Raw genomic sequence first — 12824 nt, 5'->3', positions numbered from 1 at the left:
ATGTTCCTCATTTGCTGAAACGTCTGCCCTCTGGTCTTCTCACCCCTCTTTCATTGTCTTTCCCTCCTTCCCTCGCTTTCCCTCTCGGCCCATATCGGCATTGCCACGGCAACGCATGCAGCACCCACAGGGGAAAGGAAGGCCGGCAGCGCAGGAATGCAAACAGTTCCTAAACTGCATTTAATCCGTAACTGGAGAGCGCAGCTCTCGGCGGCTGGGCCTGCGGGACCTGTTGGTTTTGATGGACTGTCTTCGAGAATCAAGGTCTGAGGCGCCGTCAGCTCCCCCCCCCCCACACTGCCGCCGCACAATTAATTTAACAAAACATACAGACGGAACATCACTTCCCGTGTAACGCTCTGAGCACGCGCTGTAGACCAGCCCAGGACTCCAGATGGTGGAGCTTGACAGTCGCTACCAGTAAGGGCCTGAGTCCACCAGACATGTGTTCAGAGGACACTTCTCCCTCAGTTACAACATCAAAACTCAAGTTACCTACAAAAATGATTGATTGGGGGTACAGGCATGATCATGACAAGCTCAGCAAAAAGAACAAACTCTCATGATGGAGGTGCCCAGATGGAGATCAGCGCTTTTGCCTTCTTCATCCATCCTTTTCTGCCTCGATTTTGGTTTTTGGAGGAAATCTGTGTTTGTGTTGTTGCACGAGGAGCCACAGAAGACAGTGGGACAAAAACCAAGCTGAGCTCTTGTCCCACTAAAAGGTCTGATGAGCTCAGCTCAGTTTACACGATTTTGAGGTTGCCAACGTGCGGCGACCAGAACACCCGTTCTATGTGTGCTATAGTGCTACATTTCTGGTCTAGGTTCAGCAAATGGAACGATGGAAATGTGAACCAGTCCATTTACTGATTCTTGACAGTTTTTAAAACTCGTAAGAGGATGGCGTCTCTTTCTTGAGTAATTTCTCACTCGTCTTTTTTTTTGTGTGAGTGGTGTGATCTGTGCAGCGATTTTGAAAAGCCTATTTTAAACCATCGCGTATTCAGTTGCTCATGACGACAATTCTCAGCAGTTGCAGAGATAAACTTGTGGGTGTGTTGTTGGAGGGGTCTCAGTGCGCCTCGTCTTCTAATGCGATTTTTGTAAACCAATTACCTCTGCTGACCAGGAGAATCCTGACGCACAATTAGTGCTTTAATTGAGGTCAGTCTTGTTAATTTACTGGTAAATTAGAACAGCTAATACACGTTTATTAGGAAGGCCGAGGGAGATTGCAAAAATAAGGTGAGGGAAAATTACCGTTTAAGTAATAGGAGGTCCCTGTTCCTGGTCCAATTATGGCAGAGTAATTGTGTGATGTGTGTAGTGCTGGGCTCAGATGGATGGCATGGCCTAGTTTCCGGTTTGGTCTTACAAGAGCCGTGGTGGGTGTGTGTAGGTGACCCTCAGCTCTGTCCTTCAGTTCAATGACACACACACACACACACACACACACACACACACACACACACTAATGCACACTTCCTCGGGCTACAGTTAACCCACTCGGATACAGGACAGGATGCAAGCATGTGCACACCATGCGCTCCATACAAATAACCATTATGATAATATGAAGAAGAAGTGTGCACACTCGCCGTTTTGTCACGCACAGAAACAGGCAGAAGCTAACCTTAGGCTGCAGGTAACGCACACACACACACACACACCCTATATATACCCCATCCCCCTCCACACACATAAGCGAACACAGAATGAAGAGTGACAGGCTGAGAGCACATCAGGTGTGGAAGCAAATTGCTATGAAGATTTTTTGAAGATTGTGGATGGAGAGAAGATTGTTTGTGTGTATATATTGTGTATATGCGTGTGTGAGAGAGAGAATGACTGTAGATGTGTGTATGCAAACTCTCAAATTCATATCCCATAGCTTTGTCCTGAGGACTTCACCGGCAGCAGTTTTTCCCACATTTCTATGTGTGTGTGTGTGTGTGTGTGTGTGTCTGTGTGTGTGTGAGAGAGAGAGAGAGAGAGAGAGAGAGAGAGAGAGAGAGATGCTTGCGCATGTGTGTATTGTTACACTCATTGAAATGCACCTTTGTTTTGTTCTTGTGGTGAAAAGAAGACACGCTTCAGTCCTGTACTGAAACCATGTGGTCATTTAACCACACACACACACACACACACACACACGCACACACACAAGACGCAACAAACACACACACATGAACCCACACAGGGCAAGTTGTATTTTTAGTCTGTAACTCAGTGGTGTCCGCCCCAATATCCGTTCCCCCTCCACACGTGAGCACCCCTCCAGAACAGATCTGCTGCAGCCAAAACTCGGACATATGGACACAAACCTGCCACCTGAATGTGTGTCTGTGTGGGGACAGAGGGGGGTGTAAGAACCCCATCAATGTTTTACATGACATATATGACATAAAAAAAGAAACAGGAAGCGGTTTTACAGTTCCAGAACAAAAACAGTATTTTACAATAAGGGTAATGATGTTATTATTTTATTCCAGGAAATTATGGTGGCTTTTGGAGCTTCTTAAGTTATTTGGCCAGTTAATTTTTGCGCCATGGTCTGCATGCTAGAAAATCCATTATTGTACCATTAAAGTTTATTAACGCCGTGTGGTGTATGCTTGGTGGGGTCCACAGGATGGTGCTAGGCGGGTCCCTGCCCTGCACCCAATGTTTTATACACCGGTGTTAAAATATTACATAACCGGTCATAGAAACAGATGCATATTACTGTTTAGAATAAACTGATTTCTTTCACCCTTTATCATCCAGTAGCTGCACGATCTGAAAAGACCTCCTGTCAGGCCTGTTAGAACAGCAGCAGCTTATCACCTCCGTCTCTGCAGAACGCTGCAGACATCCGCCATGTCAGTTTTGACAGAGAGCAGTCAGCTACACACAAACACTCGCACGAACGCACCCATACGTACACAAACTGCGTTTCCATCACGCGTGACAGCTTCCACGGAGATTCCAGTCAGATTCACACTGATGTGTACATATGCCATACTGGAGAGAATATCATATCGGTATACATCTGAAAAAGTGGTGTGGTCTGACATTCGGGACTGGACAAATCAAGAGAATATTGGTTATTGGCACTATTTTGTAACGGTTTATCTGTTACAAAAGTTTTTTTTTTACATGAATGAAATACACCTGCTCTATGTTTATGTTATATATTGCTAATGTTATAGTAACATTATTTCATTTGAACAATGAATGCAATTGATTTAATGATATTCATCTTCTGTATAAGAGCAAGATTTAGTCTACGGAAAAATGTTTTCTCAAAAAAGACTTACATTCGGGGTGAGAACAAAAAAATCTTACACACACACACAGTTGTAATGGGCTCTGTCGTAAAAAGTTGGTGTGATTGTGCTGTTTAAGAAAAACCAATTAAGATTCCGTAAATCATCTCTATTTTTAATAACCTGCGCAGCCACGTTGTAATAAGTATTAATTGTAGTGTGCCAGTGGTAGTGGAGCAGCATCACAGCTGAGACCCAGCAAGGATCAGCTGGGAAAGACACTTCTTGCTGTTTTCGCAATACATCTGTATCTCGTGTGTATGTGTGTGTGTGTGTGTGTGTGTGTGTGAGCACGTGTGTGTTGGCATCATGTGGGCAGCATCTTTTCTCCTGATTTTCACTGTACCCTTGTTAGGGTGTAAAAAGTGACAACACTGCAGAACAATAAAAAGTGTCCTCGTCCGCTGGTCGATGGCTCACTTGACAGCTGCTCCATGATGAATCACATTACGGGCTGAAGGTGGTCTTTCCCAAGTCCGTTAAGTAAACTAAATTAGGGGATAATTGCATTGAAACGCGTCTGTCAGTCAGAATGTTGGCAGCGCACCGTCCACGCAGCTCAATGATTTTGCAGTTCGACAATTATTATGCAAATCAGATCTTTAGATTTGCACAGTCATTTCTAATAAGAATGAAATGTTTAGTCAACAACACGTACAGCTAAAAGTAGTTATTAAATAGATAGTAGACTGATAGATACACTTCATTGATGTATCTATTCAAATGGGAAACTATCAGATTAATAAAATTCATCTGAAATCTTGTGTTTACTCGTAGGGACAGTCCCACACATAGTAACTCAGGGTTAGCTCCATGTAAATGAACTCCTAAACCACACGGACCCTCTAAACCAGGTTGTCATGTTCTGCCCTCACTCAGCACCATTGGACTTAAATGTGCTTTGCTCTCTATGAGTATGTCTCTATCACACACACACACTCACCCACACACACACACACACACACAACCACAACTGTGACAGTAATTCATAAACTGGCATAGAGTCAACAGTGCCATCTATTGTTGGGGATTTAAAAGATATGAGCCAAGTCTCTATATTTGCACAAAAACACACACACACAATCACACACTCTCTACCCATTTGCTCCCCTGATCGGTGTCTCTGTAGTTAGTTTCCTCTCTAAAACACCCAGTGGCCCTCGTCCCACTCGTCTCTAATCACACTCTCTCTGTAGTTCATATTTCCCACCTCCCTGTGCCCGTCTCCTCTCACGGAGCGGTGGCGCTTCACAGCGTCTCCGTGCTCGTTGGATTACCCAGATTCTTTTACTAATTCTTCCATCGATTGCATTTAATGCATGTGTGTGTGTGTGAGTGAGTGTGTGTGAGTGTGTGAGTGTGTGCGCGTGGGGGGAACATGCAGTGAAGGTGCATAGGGGTGAGACCCAGAAAGGAAAGGATGGCAGAGGAAGGAGAGAAGGCACCAGGGGACAATAAAGCCGGGGCGCAGCGGGGATGAGCGAAGGATGAAGGGAGCGAGGGACGCAGACGGAGGACAGAGGACGGCGAGGGAAGCGCCAGCGCAGTGTTCCTCTCCCCGCGCCCATGACAAATAAAAGAGCTGACAGAGGCGGCCGAGCCGCGCCCGGGGTGTCAGCGCTTTTCCTTGAAGATGGCAGGGACCTAGGGAGGCGGGCGGGGGCGGGAGGGAACAGGCCCCCCCACCCCCCCCCCCCCCCCCCCCCCCCCCATCCTTTTCTTCTCCCCTGCTCTCTCCGCCCGGCATGGAGGGGAGATGGAATTTGACAAGAGAGAAAATTGATTTTCAGGGATGAGATTTAGGTGTGATAGGCAAGCGCGGCGAAGGTGAGCGAAAGGGGTGCGAGTCATTAACGCGGCGCGCCGCGGCCTCCTGCGCCACCGACCAAGAGCGAGCGGGGCGGGGTGGGGGGACAAGGCGCGTACGCAAGAGTTTACAGCCGGTGACGCCATCGTATATTAAATCATATGTCAGCGTCGCTTTCACTGGCCACGGGATTTTAAAAATCTGACAGCGTCTTCATGTCGGATTTTGAACCCGTACACTACAGGCCCCAAGGGGGTTCTTAAAAGTGAGAATGCGGTCGATGTAACAGTTAACGCACGAGTTTTCATCAAAATAACCCCCCCTATTGCCTTTATCACAGCGGCACAGACTCACCGCGTCCTTTCCAGCAGTTTTTGGAAACATCTCGAGTCCAAAAACCTCCCAGCGCCTTTGCAAGCGCCGCAGAGTGAATGTCAATGCCCTAAACACACGCAACTGACTACGAAATACGGCCCCAAACTCTTCATCAGGGCACTGCTTTCACTTACACAATTTTTTTTTTATTCCAATCTTTATTTTTAACAAAACTATTAAAAATGGCTGAACCGAGTCCAGCAAAGGTCCAAATCAGAACCAGTCAGACTGGACTGGACTGTCTGGCACGCCATCGGATTGGGTGAAGAGAGAGCCTGGAAGTAAGTTTTCTCCCAGTTTCTCCCCATATTCTCCACGTTGATCCCCTCACCTGTTTAATGTCTGCGGTGGCGAGGAAAATGGAGGGAAAGGGGGAAAAAAACCACTGACAGACTATATGGAGCAGAGAGCAGAAAATTAAATGAACCTCACCGCAAGCAAGATGCAACCCAGCCGCAAAAAAAACACACACAAAAGGAGCAGGAAGGGGAGCTTTTCATCTGTCACCACTCCGCCGCACGCTCCTGTTGAGCCGCCCTCCACGGCCCCAAAAATAAGGGGGAATGAACTCTCGTCAACTTTCGGCAAGTTTTCTCAGAGCTCCTTTGTTTATGTCGCAGTCGGCTTCATTCTTTAAGGTGGCGGCGGCCTTTTCTGAATAGGCGGGATTTAAAAATTAAACGGGAAAAAAAGTGGCCGAGACGGTGCCAATTACCCAGGAACGTTTGAGTGAGTAACCGTGGAAAATAATGGCTAATTGAGGCCGGGCAATTACTGATATTGAGAAAATGGAGAAAAAAAAGAGAGCAAGATTTGATCATTTCATTCTAACCAGGCGCCCGCTATCAGTTGCCTTGGTAACAGGTTACCAGTGGTGCAGTAGGTGGTTTGACTGGTGCTTGACCACTACCATGCAATTCTTTTGTCCTTGTTTTTTACCACTTTTATTAACTGAGTCTTTTCCTAGAATGTAGTCATTTATTTATGTACAGTGTACGTTTGTCTTTTCTGTACCGCTCTGTCCTTGTGCATTCAGAAAACGTTCAAAAGGACTCATTGACTCAATACATTTACTCACTGACTTACTGAGAAACAAAACTACGCCGAAACATAACACTGCCCAGCAAGGCCAGTATCAGTGCTGCACATTGAGCTATATTCAAGGGACTCATGTGTGTCACAAATTTGATTCCATATTCTTTTATATATATTTGCAAAACTAGGCTTATTATAGCTCAGCAACTGTTTGATCAGATTATACTTAGAGCTGGTAGTTCTGGCTGGTTGCAGTGGTTATTCATACTTCTTTTTCTCTGTCTCTGTGCCCTCTCCATTTAGCAATGAACCTGCTGGGTCTGAATTGGCAGCTGAAGCCAGTGGAGGGTCCCATGCTGAACAATGGACTGGGTGCAGGGCTGCCCAGCAACAGCGATGGTGCCGCACCGCCCTCTGGAGGCAAAGGTAAGAAGCATGGACAACTGGACACATTCACGTCGCAATGAAACCAAAATCCAAGAGTAAAATGGTCACTACGTCACACAGCAAACTACAGCCTGACAATTAATCTGCCAAGGCCAGCTATGTTATATGAGCAAGCATTTATAATTGTTAACTTGCTCTTTGAGTAAATGATCAGACTGACTATATAAAAACCTTTAAAGGTTAAACTTTCTCTCACTCTTTAAGACCACAGACTGACTCACACACACATGCACACAGCAGTGAGCTTCATGATTAACGAAGACGATTCTCGTGGCGGCCATTTCTCAGATCCGTCGAGTGGTTTGATTAAGAGTCTCTCTGTGCAACTATTAAAAGGGACTCTAATGTTAACGGGCTCCGAGAACCTGATTAAACACCTCCGGCTTCACTGGAGTCATGCCTAGCAAGCGCATAATCCCACAATATTAATACCACTTCAAAAAGGCCGGAGTGTGATTCTTCTAAAGCGAGACCCGCAGGAGGTGGCCTGAGGAGAGAGTGTGTGTGTTTGTGTGTGTGCGTGGGTTGGTGGGTGTTCAGGTGTGTTTTGTGTGATCTCTGACAACCGGCTTTTGAGCTGCCATTAAACCTAATGCCCTTGACAATCTCTAACTGGATTTTTTTGACAAAAGGCGGAGTTTAGTGTTATTATGAACATGTGACCATGTGCAAGGAAATTAATTTGTGCAATAGGATCATGAGCATAAATATTATCGAAATATTTAGTGTCATAAGTTAGTGTCATAAGGAAAGAATTAATTAAGATTGAGATGCCAGGTATGTCAGGTAATATATATTTTATTATACTTGGCCTGTAGATTTAATATATAAAAGTTACTTTTCTACTTGTCTACTTAGATAAAAACCGAATTAAATGACTATTGTGTATCTCATTTAAATGTTTTTCTACATCTCAAAAATGTAGAATTAGGATAAAATTAGTCTTTGAGCAACTTTGAAACAGTAAAGCAGAATGTCCTACAGCTACCTGGTCAGACTCCTGACTGTAGTTCCATCAAGCATCTGTGAAAATTCAACCAAGAGTATTGGCCAAAATCCACTACTGGTCAGTGAACAAAGCTGACACACACTAACTCAAAGGTAATTGTAAAATAAAATATGTTTTCAAGTTCATTATATGTTCATTGATTAATCTACATTTCAGTGTTGGCTAAAAAATATGTTATACTGGCTAGAACCCACAGTTTTATTGTATATTATATTATACATTATTATTTAACAGTGAATCTGATATTTTGACCCTGTGTGGAATTTAGAAAATGTGCCATAAACGTGCACCAAATTCTTGTCTATATAGAAGGTACAGTACAAAGAAATCAAGTTCTCATGACATTGATGAGTGTATATGAACTTCTGACCAAAACCATATCTTCACACACATTGCAGCATCTCCAAACTTTCACACACTGAACCATGCCAGACATAATTAAAATGGCAGAACAAAGTGAAGAGTTATTATAACCCAGGTTTAATGAAGAAACACACTAACAAAATGCAGGCAAACTAACCTTAGGGTCACTCTGGCTGAACTCATAAAATGGTCCACACTCAACCATCTCAGAATGGAATTTTGTGGCATTGAGTTTACAACTAGGCCAATAAGCAATTTCCCTGTCCTATGTCATACTATGTCACTGGCTTGAAATTTAAAGGTATTTGACCAATTGCTGGGTCAGGCATTCTACTGAGACGCCTATTTTGGCTGGAATTCCGAGGGCCATTGTAAGGCCCAAATAATTATGAGCACCAAATGTTGGTCATTGCAGCCCTTCAACTTTTCTTCGTATCTCTGTATCTCTCAACCCAGTATACAACCCCTTGAGATGAGGTCCCAGCAAATAAGTAAAAGGTATTGTTTTTGTCATTGTGATACACAGCACAGGATGCACACAACGAAATGTATCCTCTGCATTTTACCCATCACCAGTGGGCTGCTATGAAAGGCACCCTTCAGTTACCAGTCCACTTCCTTACCCGCTAGGCCACCAATGCAGAAGTGTCATTTGAAGTTCATGGTTCGCTTTACGACAAATAAAAGAGCTGAATAGTGTCGGCTGTAGCAGGAGACGTTGTTGTGCTCGGTCTGTGTGTTAGGGTTACTGTTTAATGGTGTGTTTCTCTGGTTGGATTCTGTTGCAGGGTGATTATGAAATGGTTCACACCGGTTGAATCAGGAGCACAAGGTCCCAACATTCCTCTGAATGAAAACCTGTGCTGATTTTTTTTACCCCATTACTTTTTTTTTTTTTTTTTTGCTTTTCTTTCCCCCCCTTTCTTGGAGGTGTCTGTCTGGAGTCAGAGCAGCTTGCTTGGTGCTTCTGTTTTCATCGTTCTTCATTTCCTTGCTGCGTTTCACAGATTTTCGCTGTCAGGCCCCGCAGTCTCCAGCGCAGATCTGACCTGATTACAGGCGCAGTGCATCGCCCAGACAGCAGCTCGGAGACGGAGCTTGTCTGCTATTCCAGGGCCGTCTGCCCATCTCCCATTTGCATTTGCCGTCGCCGCCAGCAACAGGGAAAAATTGAGATAGAGGCAACGAGGGAACAGAGAATGAGGGGAAAGGCGAAATATCAGGGTTTGCACCCTTATATGAGATATAGATAGCGCCTTTATCGACTTGGCAGCCAAAGTAGCAGTCGCTAAAGGCTGTTACATGGTGACGATGAGCCAAGAGTGGCTCAGTGAGCACTATTTTCAAAACTGGCAGTAAGTGCAGCGCTGTGCACCATGCTTGGGGCTTGTTTGCGAGAATATTCCTTTTTTTATTATTTTTTTTCCAGTTTAGAGACCATGTGTTGTGATTAAATGTGATTTGTGTTAACTGCAGGCCAAAAACTGAAGTTTGTCCTGTGTCTCAGGGTCCTGGGCATCACGGAACACCAGCATTAACACAGGGGATCTGGAGGTGGGTCGCAGGGTGACACAGGACGTGCCTCCCGGTGTGTTCTGGAGGACTCTGCTGCATCTCAACCAGCCACAGTTCCTGAAGTTCAACATCTCCCTGGGCAAGGACGCTCTGTTCGGGGTCTACATGCGCAAAGGCCTCCCCCCTTCCCATGCACAGGTACGTGACAGGCCCCCCTGCCACACTGCAGGATTGGTTTAGCCCAGCATTAAACCACCATATTTGTTTCAATGGTTAATGTTATTTAATGGACGTGAAGTGGCGGAGAGTGAATTTCTCGGTTTTGCCCTGAGAGTTCGAGTTTAATCAGAAGGATGTTGCCCCTTTGTAGTCACCAGGCTGTGTCACCCTCTCATCATCTCGTGCGGATGTGTGTGATATGTGTGTTTATGCTAATAGCTCCTCTTGTGATTGCAACCATTTCTAATTGCTGGGAGAAACAAAAAAAATATGAATTTGATACTATTCTGTTAAATTGTTCACTGCACAAATGAATGAGAATTATTTTGTAGATTCAAAATTATCATATATAATATGTTAACCCACACACAATTGAAGACATTAGTATTTCTTCTCTTGTTTACTTCTCTTCCTTTTGGAGACTGTCATATCAGACTCACATGCATTTGGGGGTACATGGTGCATTATATGAAGTGCCGCTACCAGAATGTAAATATTGCAGAACATGACTTCATTAAGCAAGGAGCCAGCATTTCTAAGCCCTTTATGTAATATACGGTGTCATTTGTGCAAAATGCATCCTTTACATTCTGCAGTATGACTACATGGAGCGTCTGGATGGAAAGGAGAAGTGGAGCGTGGTGGAGTCTCCACGGGAACGGCGCAGCATCCAGACAGTGGTCCTGAATGAAGCGGTGTTCGTGCAGTACCTGGACCCTGGCACTTGGCACCTGGCTTTCTACAACGACGGGAAGGAGAAGGAGTCTGTGTCCTTAAGCACAGTGGTGCTGGGTCAGTGGCTGGGTCTCTCTCAGTACTTATCCTACCCCCCACCCCCCCGTCCCCTCTTTCTGTCTTCTCTCTCTACCACTAATGCTTCCCTCATATCATCCTGCTGAGGGCAGGGACTGAGAGCCATCCTGGGGGAGGCTGGAGTGAGAGAAAACACCATCAGAAGGGTTCTCTGCTCCTCCACCCGCCACAGTCAAATAGAAACAGCAAGCTAGAGAAAAGAGGGAAAAAGCAAGCGAGCAAAAGAGAGAGATGGGGATGTGGTTGAGCAGAGGCCGAGTGGGTGAGTGGAAAGAGATGGAGTGGTTGAGGAAAAAGCTCCTTGGTTTGGGCTTTGCTCCCCTTTTTTCCTCCCCAAAGTGGGCTAAGAAGCACTTAGGTGGGCCAGAGTGTACCCTCACCAAATATACTGCAGTTTTAATAGGAGCAGGTCCACTTGTACATATTTACCACCTTACATGTGCTCACCAAACACAGTAGGCATGCACCACAGCCCGTCCAGGTTCTGATGCTACTGAGGCTACTGTAGGGCACATGTAGTATAAATTTAGCATAAATTCAATAAAGAAGAAGCTCAAGCCGGCAATAATTTGAGTCAGTTTATAATGCTGATGTATTTATTTGAGTATATTTATATGTGTATATTTACATTATTATGCTCAGTCATTAGTGGCAAGAAAAACTCTGTACAGCAATGTATTGTGTTGGTCCCTTCGAAGACACATGATCAGTATGCTAATTAATTAAGATTAAACAAAGCAGAAAAACAAAAGGTAGGTAAATTTGTCCAGACAGAAGTGATGTTAAAACATTTAATATCTGTATTGAAAGCTCATGCTGTGCTTTCAGTTTGCTTTTTTAATTTAAAATTGTACATTTTTCTTCTGCATATATTGTGCTGTGCTTGACTGAATTGTCCTGCAATATATTAAGTGTCACAGAATCAACACTACTGTGACATGATCAGTAGCAAAGGCAACATCTTTAGGAAAATGACCCTGTGGGTCAGGTCAGTTCCCATACGTACAAACACCACTGCACATATTAGATATATATTTATAAACATATTTTATACCAAAAATATATAAATATATATTATACAATATACAGGTGTGCACAGTGTGAAATCTGACAACCCTTCATAAATAAATAGTTGAACAAACTTTTAAATTACAGTTCCTCCAGCTCCCTTGGTATCGCTGGAGTTGTAACACTGTTTGCTCTAAGTAAATGATATATATCATATCATCCTTTGAGTCTTGGCTCCTCTGAAGGTTTCTTTTTGCTAGTAATTTTTTTTCCTCTGTCACTGTCACCTTGGGCATTATTATTGGTGCTTTCAGGAACCAAAACAGTAATTGAAATCTCTTCTAAGGCATTTTTGAGTTAACAATGAAGGTACAGATACTGCGGAAACTTCATAAGGCTGTACTAGCGCTCTCACTACATTTTCAAGGTGATCGGCATCTTGCTCGGCGCATACGACTCTTTTTCAATTAGATTTCTTCTGCCTTCAGTCATCTTTCAAGTTGTGCCAGCGAGTGCTTTAACAGAACTTTTTGTGTAGATAATTATCAGGGACAGTTTCCTGCCTGTGGGAGGACGAGGATAGTGATGTGTTCAGTCTGCGCACATTTGTAAACCGACCACCCGTCGTCTTCCCATTTACAGACTCGGTCCAAGAGTGCCCGAGAAACTGCCACGGCAACGGAGAGTGCGTGTCAGGCGTGTGTCACTGCTTCCCAGGCTTCCACGGAATGGACTGCTCGAAAGGTATGTCTCCAGTGTGTTTGTTGTGGTGGGCTGCCACACACACACACACACACACACACACAGTCTACTCTGATTAATGTGTGTGTGCGGCATCAGATTTTATTTCAATTCGAATCTCTTCCAAGATCATCTGTTAGACAGCCTTGAAGATCTTCCACTAAATTATGACATTGACACT

General features: G+C 44.4%; 1 protein-coding gene across 8 annotated transcripts in view; it reads left to right on the top strand.

Moving 5' to 3' along the window:
* The window catches only part of tenm2a (teneurin transmembrane protein 2a), a 352857-nt gene that overhangs the window by 300591 nt on the left and 39442 nt on the right, over positions 1-12824 (top strand). For all 8 annotated transcript variants that reach the window (XM_028959730.1, XM_028959734.1, XM_028959732.1 and 5 more), the window contains 4 exons: positions 6832-6954; positions 9855-10060; positions 10678-10873; positions 12545-12646. In XM_028959730.1, coding sequence (XP_028815563.1) covers positions 6832-6954; positions 9855-10060; positions 10678-10873; positions 12545-12646 — 627 coding nt within the window. The remainder of the gene's footprint in view (positions 1-6831; positions 6955-9854; positions 10061-10677; positions 10874-12544; positions 12647-12824) is intronic.

The sequence above is a fragment of the Denticeps clupeoides genome, chromosome 18 (genome assembly GCF_900700375.1).
Source record: "Denticeps clupeoides chromosome 18, fDenClu1.1, whole genome shotgun sequence".
NCBI classification, from domain to species: Eukaryota; Metazoa; Chordata; class Actinopteri; order Clupeiformes; family Denticipitidae; genus Denticeps; species Denticeps clupeoides.
This window is presented reverse-complemented; position numbering and strand designations above follow the sequence as displayed.